The 12,435-nt window shown below is 37.6% G+C and overlaps 1 protein-coding gene across 1 annotated transcript; it reads left to right on the forward strand.

Annotated features, from left to right (window-relative positions):
• The first annotated feature begins 160 nt into the window (after window positions 1-160).
• Window positions 161-11,762, forward strand: PUS7L (pseudouridine synthase 7 like). The gene is made up of 8 exons (XM_005148093.3): window positions 161-1,327; window positions 2,001-2,160; window positions 3,769-3,964; window positions 5,633-5,731; window positions 7,173-7,254; window positions 8,882-9,159; window positions 10,709-10,762; window positions 11,378-11,762. The coding sequence occupies exons 1-8, from the start codon at window positions 433-435 to the stop codon at window positions 11,699-11,701; spliced, it is 2,088 nt and encodes a 695-aa protein (XP_005148150.2). The 5' UTR covers window positions 161-432; the 3' UTR covers window positions 11,702-11,762.
• The last annotated feature ends 673 nt before the right edge of the window (window positions 11,763-12,435 follow it).

Raw genomic sequence — 12,435 nt, forward strand, 5'->3', positions numbered from 1 at the left:
AGAAAGCGGAAGCGCTCTCTTCCCACGCCACCTTCCCATAGGCTGCCTGGGGATGCCCCGCCCCTCAGGGGCGCCCCATGGCTGGTCGGGGGAAGGGGGGGGGAGGGGGGGAAATCCCTTTCTCTCTTCCCCCGCGTTCCTGGAGAACTTGGTACCGTCCTCGGGCCCTTAGCGAGTGGGGCAGGAGGTTGTGGCGCCCTCTGGCGGCGTGGGTGAAGGCTGCGGGTGGTGGTGCCGTTGAACCGACCGGTAGTGGCCGTTTGTGGCGGGCGGGCTGCGCTTCCTGCCCTCCTTACCTCCTTCCGCCCGCCGGCCTTTCAGGCACCCAAAACGGTAGTAGGTGGAATTCTTTTATCACCCCCGCCTTTCCTCGCTGTCTCCCATTGCAGGTGTGGCCGTGTGTGTCTGTGAGCAGGGGAAGGCAGGGCAGCCATGCTTCCGTTCTTCAGTTACGTGACTGACCACATCGGCTTCTGTGGCACGATCAAAAACTCGCCCAGCGATTTCATAGTGACAGAAATCGAGGTGCCCCAACACTTACTGAGGGATACTCGGGCTGAATCGCTTCAGAAAGCCGCTGAAGAGCCGCTAGAGCAAAGTACCCCAGGCCCGCAGCAGCCCAATGAGCTGAGCACTGAGTGCCCCGGCCTGTGTGCTGAGGGCTGTCCTGCTGCCGTGCCCAGTCCTTCGGAGCAGGACACAAGCAGGGTTGGAGGCGGCTGTTCAGCATCCCCTAACAAAAAACAGCGCAAGGGTGAACCTGAACTGAAACCGGACCTTGGGGAAGGCCATATACTGGATTCCTTACTAGGGAAGTCCATGAGTGAGCGGCTTCATCAGTTCGTCTGTGGTCTGAAAGACACATGGGACCTGGACAGGGATGCCGGGGGTGGCGCTGGAGAGTTCTCGCTGGGACCTGTACTGGACAAGAGAAGTCGAGCTAGCCTACACAGTGCTGTCAGGCAGAAATTCCCCTTTCTGGTCACTGTTACGAAAGGCAATGAAATGATTGTGAAAGGCAATGGAGATTACAGAGAGCTTTGTCAGCTCGTGACTGAAAAGGAAACAAGTGATTTCTTTAAGTTTTTAGATGCAAAGCTAGAAAATTCTACATTTTCTTTCGAGCCTGATGGGGACAAAGAGCACAGAAAAGTAGTTCACCACTTTATCAATAGAAAGTTTGGAAAGCTTTTAGAAACAAAGTCTTTTACCGTGTCAGATGTCAATGATCAGCCAAGTATGTCAATAATGGTTCGTTTTCGAGAAAAAGGTTGGTCCAGAAAAAGGTCTGCTGGTGGCTTCAAGGAAAAACAAGATCTTTATACAGGTAAATGTTACAGTTTTAGTGAAAGTGTCAGGTATTGTGGTGTTCTTTAGTACAGACTGAAACTCAATCACTTTTATGTGACATCTAGGCCTGATTGACCCATTGTTTATGCTGAAATAAATCATTATTAATGCAATGTAGTTACATCACTGGCGAATGAGATGAATGAATCGAGTTACTGCAGTGATATTAACACAAACTGTTCAGTGATAATGGTTACACTTTTATCGTTAGTACTGTAGTACTAACTCTGTGTTATTCCCCATGTGCTAGATTTCCCTTAAAAAGTATTTGTGGGATTTTAGAAGATACACCTAGAAGTTGGATTAGTTAGTAAGGTCAAAATTGATTTATGGTTTTATTCCTTAAAGCAATTGATTTCTGATAGACAATGTTTCCAGCTCAGTGTATGTTTGTTGAATGGTGTTTATCAGGTACTGTTTTTAAAGGCAGCAGAGATTTCTGGTTGTTATAAGAGTTTTGTGTATTGTTTTTTTTTCTTTTAATACTGAAAAAATTCCATTTCCTCTAGTGTTGTGGAGTGGGAGGACTCTTTCTTTGCAGTTTGCATACTATTACAGTTTGAAGAGAAGAACCTGCCCATCTGTTATGGCAGAACACCTGTATGATTTATAAGTGCATATTTCTAATAGTTCTGAGATGGTTGTTTCAGCTTTCACCCTTCAGAAAGAAAACCTAGAAACACTGGAAGCAATCAGCTTCTTGGCTGCTGAACTTGGTGTTCTTCCTTCAGACTTCAGTTATACTGGCATCAAAGATAAGAAGGCGATTACTTACCAACCTATGGTTGTGAAGAAGGTGACACCTGAGAGGTACTTACAGTCTGAGTGCATTCAGTTTAGCACTTATTTTTATATGTTAATAAGTATTAACATGGTACAATCTTCTGAAATGTACTTATGGATGTGTCTTCTCATGTGTTACAGCACAGTGGAAATGGCTTTAACATTTTGTGGCTTTAGTGAATATACAGCTTAGTGCTGAAGTCTCCAGTGTTGGAATTTGAAGAAAAGTCTTGCCCTTCTGTGTATTTTTCATAATATAAATATTTCATATCATCTGGGACAGTATCCTTCTAGTTCATGCTTATAGGATCCACTTTTCAATTTCTTAAATTGTTCACTTCTCCACTAGCTGGAAGCGAGAAAAAGCCAGTAGTACATGGTGTGACAGGTTTTCATGTACTGGCAAAATATTGTCTTGTGGTCCACATTCCACAGCTTAAAAGCTTTATACAGCTACAAAACCAAAGAAAATAATTATAAATATACTTTGGACAGATACTGTCTGTGAGTGTTAAGTATGAACTTCTATGGTATTGTCCAATTTAGAAACATGAGACTAAATGAAGAAGCTATCACCAAACCTGAGGGCAGAAAATACATTTTGAATAATATGTCAATAATACAGGATGTGACTTTCCATTTCTCATTTTGTTATTCTCTGTAGCCAATTCAGTGGATAAATGTATCTGTGTATTAAGTTCTGCCATGGTAACTATAAAAAATTGAGTCAAAACCATAACTTATTTCTTCCCCAGCATTTAATTTCTGGTGGGTTTTTGTCTTAGTAACAAAGTAACTTTACAAATAAAGGAAAGTAGAATATATGTTTCTAGGATTTATTACTGACAGAAATATATATCAATAGTAAATTTCAACTGCAGCCTAAGCAATAAGGACAGTTGTTCAAGAGATAATTAACAAAACTTGACATTAACGTTTCAATGATCAAGCAAAATAGTTAAATGCTGCCAAGCCACAAGTGTAATGGGGAAAATAACATTTGAAATAGATAGTTTTTTAAGTTATTAAAATATTGGTTAAAATATAAGTTCTTATGCTGAAAGTTTCCTTGGTTTGAATGACTGCTACTTATACATAAGAACAAAGAGATTGAGTGGATGCTTTAAAGGGCAAATACTTGAACTCTCACCTGTGTTTCCAATTGCAAGCACACCAGGAGAATTGGTGCCCTGAGTTTGTTTTTGTTAAGGCTGACCAAGAAAGAACAATTGTGTTTTGGAGTCTGCAAGAGCACATTACTCTTTTTCCTCTCTCTCTCTTTTTTTTTTATTAATGAAGAGCAGATTTGTAAACTGAAGAGTAAATTATTGTTTTTTCAATAAAAAACGCAAAATTTCATGCAGTTGCCTTGAGAAAATTCAATTAATTGCTTGATTCTAATACCTTTCAAGCTACAGACTGTAAATGCAAATGAAGCAAGCATTGAGAAAGTATTTCTGGACTATAAAATTTAAGACTTCTATCATTTTATTTTTTTTTCTCATAATAATCTGCTTTAAATCCCCCATTTTCCTAAGTGTTGTTAATTCTAGTACAAAGGTGAAGAAGGCATTTATTAGAAGTTGGATAGCTTTAGTAGGGGTGGTTCATGATTTCTCCCAATTATTTATGCAGGTTGAAAGAAATTGGAAGCAAAATGGAAAAAAAGGGTATCAGAATACACAATGTACATTCAGCATGCCAGCACCTGAGACTTGGTCAGCTGAAGGGCAATCACTTTGAAATAGTTGTGAGAGATCTTAAACATCACAGTCATGACTCTTCTGCGGATTGGAAAATGAGAATATCTGAAGCAATGGAAAATGTTAAGGTAAAAAAGCCATGTGGTTCCCAATAATGAACAAAGTTTTAATTCTGTGCTGTAAAAACCAAAACAAAACTTTAAAAGAAAATGCTTGAAATAGCAGGAAATAGCACAAAATAGCACAAATAGCACAAAAACTGTTTCCCAGTTTTGATACTTTTTACACTTTTATGTCTTTCCTGCATTACTTAAGGAATCAGGACTAAACCTGCCTTCCAAGAAGAGACCATAAGTGAATTAATTCTGTGGTACAGGCTGCAGGCCCCAGAGTGATGCAACAAGACAGATGTGAAATTTAGAAGCAAATTATGGATATATTGGCTATTGTTGCACAGACCTAAAGCCAACTGAAGTGATGGGTTTCACTGTGGCTGTTGACAGGGTGAAAGAATATAGTTACACATGTCAGCTGGTTGCCTCTTTTGGTCATGGGAGGAACATGCATGGTTGGCCCAGGTGAAAAACTTTAATGGCATAAATACATGTGAAATATCTGTAGAGGAGAAAGAAGATCCTCTGAAATTCAGTGGATTTTGATTGCTGTTATCCTTTCCCTTAGAAGAAAACCCCATCATCCGACATTCTTAAACTCTTTCTACGAGTTACTACTCATAGAAAGGAAAAACTTTAGGTGTTTTGTGCAGCAGTACTTTTTTTACCTTATCTCTCTAAGTAATAACCATAATATAAATTACTTTAAGAACATTACTCCAGCAATGAAAACTTTAATGCATATTACCCATTATGCAAAAGCAAAGTACATTATATGTATTCTGGAAGTTAATTTTCTTACTGAATAAAGCATTCAGCTGCTACTTTAGTGCTTCTCTCTCTCTCTGCTCCACCTGACTTTGATTTTTTTTGTTTTGCTGTTTGGAAAATGAACACAAATTCCTATGGTTATGTGTCTTGCTTTATTAGATTTAACTTAATGGTCAGATGAATGACAAAACCAGCATGTGTGTTAAACCAAAATACGGATTTTTCATCTTCCGTGGAAACAAAATCATGCATGGGACCTGTGGATATCCAAAGCAAGGTTATAGGATTTGAACTGAATAACCATTTCCAAAACAAATAACCATTTATTTTATTGCTCGTCTACTCCATGCATGCTTACTATATTCTAGAAAAGGATGTTCTCATCGTATCACATGGCTGTGATTTTACTGCCCACATATGACCTATAACTCATCGGAGACTTAAAATCCCCATTAGCTGAAGTGCTCACTCTTGATCTTTACTATTGTAATAGTAATAGAAAGGATCTCATGAAAAAAGATGAGTAATTTTAAGAAAAAAAGTCTAACAGTGGTTCCTGTTCTTTATCTGTGCTAAGCTTTGTTGGCTTGAGTAGAGATTTCAGAATCTGTGCACATAAAAATCTCAATTACATTGACTGTGTTTATAATGATTACATAGAAATAATTTTGTTTCATTTACCTATTTTTTGTGAAAGACAATGATAGAACTTGGTTGTCTTTTTAGATGTTTCTAAATTAGGTGCTAAAATATTGTAATGATTCATAAGTCATGATTTTGGTACATACTGCTTTTGATTAAAAAAGTTTGTATGCATTTTGGATGTAAATGTAGATGTGTGTTTTATGCTTACTCTTACTAATTGTACCTGGCACTTCCATGCTTTTAACATATTTATTCTTTATCTTTTAGACAAAAGGTTTTGTAAATTACTACGGACCTCAGCGATTTGGACAAGGACAAAATGTTCAGACAGATCAAATAGGATTGGCTTTACTGAATGAAAAAATGGTATTTTCATTTTCTAATCTAAATAGTTACTGTCAAGTTAATTTCACAATAATGTTGCAGTATCTAGTGGTGGAGTTGACCTTCCCAGTGATGAATTTCATTTGTGAGATAAACCCATATGTGTGCTGGAGATAATTGCCAGATCAGTTTTGACAGCAAAGTGAGTGTGAAGATCTTCATACTGAAACAAAACATCCTTTTAAACAGTAGGTGCAGCTTTCAATATTTCAAGAAGTAACTTTTCTGTCTATAATTGGTGTGTGATTGTGATCGTCGTCATGCCCCTTGGCAGAGAAATGGCTGAATTCCATAAAAGGTTTGAACACTAAATTAAGCAATCTTTATACAATGTTTATTCATGGTCCTGATTGCCTCCTGACTTGTAGCCTCTTAAAGGTTTTGCTTTTTCAATACCAAAGTAACCAAAATGCTATATAGAAGAGATTGCTGCTTTCCATTATTCCTTGGCTACTGTCCCAGCTTCTTATTTCTGAGTGATTGCTCCCATATAAGCTTAAGTAATAATTCATAAGATAACACATATACTTTTCAATGTATATAGTATAGTACTTGGCACAGGTGTAAAACAGAATCAAACATCACATAGGCAAATGAATACTTGAGTATCTTTTTCATTTAATCTGTCTTGATTCTGAGAAAAGTCAAGAAAACTTATCCTTCAAATGTAAGAAGAATCAAGGTTTGCGGGCAGCCCAGAAAAGTTACTGTTGATGTATCTCATTTTGAATGAGCAGTTGGTGCACATGTGCCAGTCTCTGAAGTGTAATGATTTAAATCTCTAGTCTTAACTCAGTTACTTTTAAATTTAAAACATGTGGGACCTCCTATTTATGTTAAAAATGTGCCATTATGGGTTTGTACAGTCCTGTGCAGAGGAGGACAAGAACCAGCTGTCATGGGTTGGTATAAGTGCTAGCAAATTACGTGTCTCCACTGGTGTTGCAAGGAGCAGGGGTTAGCATAGTGTTTTCCCTGTCACTGTGTCATCCAGTCTAATACAGATCTAAAAAAGATTGTTGTCCCTCTGTGTGAGACTGTGAGAAGTGTTTAGTCTATGTTTTACATAAAATATGCGGGAGGGAAAGAAGGAACCTTCCTGTTCAGAATTCTTGATGGCATTAAAAAGTGAAGGAGTTCTAACTGGATGTTTGAAAAGAGTGACTGATTTCTCATAGAGCTCTGAAAGCTGCCTTGTGTCTTCTGTGTCTCTGAACCCTTTCTTTAACTTGAGAAGGAATGGAGCTGTATTGGTTTGCTGTTCATGGCATCTTCTGTCAAAGGAAGAATTTGACTTTGACCCTAAAGAACTGATATAATTGTGAGAGTTTGCAGACTGTCTTAACACATGATTGGATGCATGACTGTTTAGTTGACAAATAGTTAAATTTAAAAAATTACAAATTACTAATGTTCTTTAAAGGTGAAAGCTATGAAGTTATTCTTTACACCCGAAGATACTGATGACCCTGTAAACAACGCAAAAAGATACTTTCTTCGAACTGGTATGTCCATATAAGTTGTCTATGTATTTTTTCAGGGTCAATATTGTGAGGGAATAAAGTGTTGCTGCACAGAGAGATACTTTATCTTTTGCTGCTACTTTATAATTATATAATAATATTTATAATAATAGAATAACTTGCAGGCTATTACTTAGTAGAGTTACACAGTTAAAAACTAGGTGATGATGAGGCCCTGAATATGCACAATAGTGGAAAACTAATGTACTTCAGGTGCAAGACGGTATAGAAAAAACAGTATAACATAATGCTGGAAAAGACTAAGATAATTTTATCAAAGCAGTTCTAGCCTCCTTCCATCTGTCCTTCCATCTGTATATAGGAATGAGGCACCCAGCTTATACTCAGAAGTTAACAGATGTGGGTATCTAATCTTGCATCTCTTTAATTATCTATCTCTTCCATACTTTCCTGTGATCTACCTTCTTTCTGTCTTGAACTGAAATCAATATAATATGTCAAAAGCAGAAGTGTGCTGAATAAAATGCTGTTATATTTACTGGTTTTATCATTCAATTTAAGTTTCTCTCCAAAACTAAAAATTTTGGAGTTGCTCTTGACTTCAAATACATTTTTTTCTTTTCAAATATTCCACATCTGTTAGCCAGCTTATCACTGTAGATTGACAAAACAGCTGTGATAGTGGACTCGAAGAAAAAAATCCTTACAATGAGTGTGATAAAACAGTGGTACAGGTTGGGCAGAGAGGTGGTAGATGTGTCGTCACTGAAGGCATTCAGTGCCAGGCTGGATGTTGCTCTGGATAACCTGATCTCGTTGAATTTGTCCCTGCTCATTGCAGGAGGGTCGGACTAGATGACCTTTGAAGGTCCCTTCCAGCCCATACTAGTCTATGATTCTATGACATATGGCTTAAATAGACACAGATACATATTTAATTTCACAAAAAAGTTCAGATGAATCTTTCTGTGCTGTATGTTGCTGTATGGTGCATGGTGCTGAAAACAGCTGCTTGCCTTTTCCTGAAAGCAAAAGGTAAAAGGCTATGCAAAAGGCTTCATCAGGTAATCACTTGTAATGAGAAAATACGTAGACCATAAGATTTTAAACTTAGAACATTTATATACTGTAGTACAAATCTGATTAAGTGTATTTTCATCTTGGTTGAGGCTCAGGCTTCCCAGTGGCCAATGCAATTTCTACCTTTAGAATAAAGACATGTTTTTTACCTCATATGAATACATACGTGAAGTAGAGGTTTAATGCTCTTTTATAGCTTGATTTTTAACTTCAATTACTTGGTCTAAAAAGAACTTCAGACTGATGAAGTAAGTTTCTAACGAAAAAAAACCACCCATCCACCCCCCAGCAAAATACCAAAGCCCAAATGCAGCTAGACTGAATATCAGCTAATATAGTTTATACTGCATGAAACAGAATAGAATTGATGGGACTGTGTTGATAGGCAATTTGTCTAACATGACACATTGAAAGAAAGGAAATAATAACCAAAAGGTCAGCATAAAGGGGCTAGACTGACACCTTTCTTCCCTACCTGATTATTTCATCTTCTTAGTTGTATTTTTCCCTGGTACATAATATGTAAAAAATCAGGGAGTACTTACATGGTTATTTTTGTTTCTATCAGAAGATGCAAAGGGTGCACTTGTGATGCTGCCAGAATTTAAAGTGAGAGAGAAGATGTTGCTACGAGCTTTACATCGCTATGGTGTAAATCATGAAGGCTGTACCAAAGGATGGCTCAACATTCCTCATTCCATGCGCATATTCTATGTCCATGCTTATTGCAGTAAAATTTGGAATGAAGCAGCTTCATATAGGCTGAAGATTTATGGTTCGAAAGTTGTTGAGGGTGATCTTGTTTTCTCAGAAGAAAATGATGAAAGCATTTCCCTGCATGACAAGGTGAGTCTTCACAAAATAGTTCTTTTTAAAAAAAAACAAAAAAGCTTAATGCACTTGAATACGTACTTAGACACACTCTAACGTTTTTATTTTGGTTCCTTCATTAAAATATCAAATACTAGGTCCAAAGATGGAAAAAGTGATGCAGCTTTTTCTTATTTACCATGAATGGGCCCATAAACTATAAATGTTAGAACTGATACCTGTAAGAATTTAGTCTGCCTGATATATCACACTCATCTTAGGATCTGACTAGGAGAAAACTTCAGAGTGGACTCTGGGTGGGCCTATATTACCAGTCAGTTCAGTCTTTAGTCTTTCTCTCTGGGTCAGATCTTCCCATTACATGTAATGAAAAAAGGTGCATCAGGAAAGACCATGGTCAGGCTGAACTGGCAATCTCATTGCAGCTACACTGCTGAAGCATGTTTAGTACAATTTCAGATACTCAGGCAATTAGATGGATGGTGGGTCTAAACTGTTAGCAGCAGTCTTCTCAAGAAAAATAATAAAGGGCAAAGAAGTGCTTCTGCTTACTCACAGCGTAGCCTGGGTGCATGGTGCCATGGGTGAGTCAGTGAGCAGAAGCCAGCAGTAGAGTGTCTGTTCCCAGGTCTTGGCATGCTGAAGTCTGTTCTGAAGCCTTCTCGCCTTTCAGGGTTAGCAGATGTTTTAATTATTGTGGAAACATCTGGGTCTCTTCTGCCATGTAACAAGTTCCTTCGCTGAAAGGGTTGTCAAGTATTGATACAGTCTGCCCAGGGAAGTGGTTGAATCACATCCCTGGAGGTATGTGGTGCTTAAGGACATGGTTTAGTGGTAGACTTGGCAGTGTTAGGTTTACAGCTGGACTTGATCATCTTAAGGATGTTTTCAAACCTAAATAATTCTATGATTTTTTCTCCTGATCATCAGACAAAGCATAGAATTTTGCAGTGTTTTGCTGCAAATTTCCTGTGTGTGCACATAGGCAGAACGTGTCTGATTTCATTTGGGTGAACATCTTACAAGTTTGAAAGCAAGAGCATTTGAAAGGTCACTGAATAACCTCAAGTCCCTGTAGAGAGGCTTCTGTTTCCACTGCAGTTTTTCTTCATCAGTATTTTGAGAGTGAATGTTAATAAAACAAGTAGAACAAATAAAATGAAACACCGAAGTAGCAAATTCAGTATTGAGTTACTGAGTTTAATATAGCTCTATTCCTATTTAATATAAAATATTTCTCTTAGTTATTTTTGCTTTTGCTGATGTAGCACAAGATTGCATTGACGCAGTTAACTTCAAACTCAAAGAATATGAGCTTGGAATGATAGTTTGCTAAGTAGTGCTAGCTAGCATCAGGAAATATTTAATGCAATGCCATTTACCAGTAAACAAATGACTTTGTATTAAGCATCTCTACTGGTTTTCATACCTCAGACAGATTGTTGTCCTTGTCAAATAACCTTAGGATCCTTTAGGAATTTGGGAGTGCAGTGCGTAATTCCTAAAATAAAGCGGATGGTTTATTTTTAAAAAAGCTTTTTTTTCTTCTTAAATGTCTTGTCAGGTGCATGTAGTGACTGCTGCAGAAGAATCAGCCAACAAATACTCTATAAACCAAGTAAGTCTGTATGGAAAATTCTGAGTTGTTGATCTCTTTGTTTAAATGTTTTGTTTTAAAAGTCATGGGACTAATTTAACTGCTGTGGTCTTCCTTGCCAGAAAGCACAGTAAAGAAAATACACTTGAACTAATCTCCACTCATAAGAAAATAGAGGAAAGAGTTTTTACTTTGCAGTGTCATTTGCAGTGTGGTACTTCAGTTTATCTTGAAGCTGAATGTAAATACTTAGAAAACTGTTTTCATTCTACTGGGTAAAACACTCCAGAGTAGCTGACGTTCTAATTTTTGAAGGTGCAGGGTGCATAGTTGTGAATTTTTACAGGAGCAACTTAAAGTCTTCATTGCGTTGTCTTTCCCAACAAGTAAGGAAATTCAAGTTAGTGTATTTCTACTTTGTTTTAGGAATTCTGGTTCACGGAGTGTTTTTCCTGCTTTAATTACATCCAAGATACCTGCTTTACAGAGCTTCATTTCACAAGAGAAGCTGCTGTTTTACTATGTTATGCCCCCGAACACAAGATATAAGCACATTTTGAATTACAATCACATTTATTTAAAGGGGATTTGGTGGGCTTTCTTTCAAACATATTTGTTGTCTTTTTTTCTTTGAAGGTGGTTCTTCCAGTGGTGGGACATAGTATCAAGTATCCCAGTAATAAAGTTGGGCAATGGTACCATGAAAGGCTTTCTGAGGATGAGCTGCAGATGTGCAAATTCAGAGTGTCTCCACTACAGCTGAATATACCTGGATGCTACAGACCCATTTTGAAAAATGTTCAGAATTTGTCATATTTTTTTGAAGTCAATGAAAAAGGAATCAAAATTGAAGACAACCATCTGAATGAATCAAAAGTCTCTCTTCATATATCGTTTGACCTCGATCCTTCATGTTATGCAACAGTTTGTTTAAGAGAAATAATGAAATGTGACTTTTAAGATTGCAGTTAATGAAAAACTGTACGAATATAATACAATGGTGATATGTTATGTATAACGCCAAGAAGGGAGAATAACAGGTTCAAGCCAGGAACGGGAACAATTTGCAGCTTGAGATTCATATTGCTTAGGAGAGTGAGCCCACTCAAAACCTTTGGGATGTTCCAAGCATTCCAAACCCTAAATGGAAACCTTTGGATGCATTGGAGTAAAACTATGTTTTATGCTAGGCAGGTCTAACAGAACATGAAGAAACTATGGGCTGCAAGCATGTATTTCATGTTTGCACAGACATCTGCCTTGCAAAGTTAAACCCTGGAAAAATGTTTGCAGTAAAGAGATGCACCCTTTATTTTATAATCTTTTTTCATAAAGTGGTTTATACTAAACACCATTCAAGCAATGTTACAAGTTTGCAGCATACAGGTATCTAACTGAAAAATTGCTGTACTGAGGTGCATTAAATACATTATGGTTTTGTTGTGTGCAGGTACTAAGTGTTAAAAGTCCTGAATCAACAGTGACAAGTTTGATGAATCCCCCAACTAAGTTACTGCCAAGGATTCCAGGATTAAGTAGTGTGTAGCTGTTTGTTAGAACCTATTCAAGTAAGCTCAGCAAGATGAGGTGAGTAATTAACATAGCTGCAAAACCATTCAAATAAGAACAGACCCCTGTTTTACTGTTTACAGGACTATTGCTGTACCATCCCTGGAAAAAAGCTTTTGTATTTT

The sequence above is a fragment of the Melopsittacus undulatus genome, chromosome 5 (genome assembly GCF_012275295.1).
Source record: "Melopsittacus undulatus isolate bMelUnd1 chromosome 5, bMelUnd1.mat.Z, whole genome shotgun sequence".
NCBI lineage: Eukaryota > Metazoa > Chordata > Aves > Psittaciformes > Psittaculidae > Melopsittacus > Melopsittacus undulatus.

Excerpts from the sequence above, each read along its gene's own strand:
- PUS7L (XM_005148093.3), top strand. The coding sequence starts at position 433 with ATGCTTCCGTTCTTCAGTTACGTGACTGACCACATCGGCTTCTGTGGC. Across the intron at positions 1,328-2,000 it reads AAAACAAGATCTTTATACAG|CTTTCACCCTTCAGAAAGAA; the intron begins GTAAATGTTACA and ends TGGTTGTTTCAG. Across the intron at positions 10,763-11,377 it reads ACAAATACTCTATAAACCAA|GTGGTTCTTCCAGTGGTGGG; the intron begins GTAAGTCTGTAT and ends TTTTCTTTGAAG.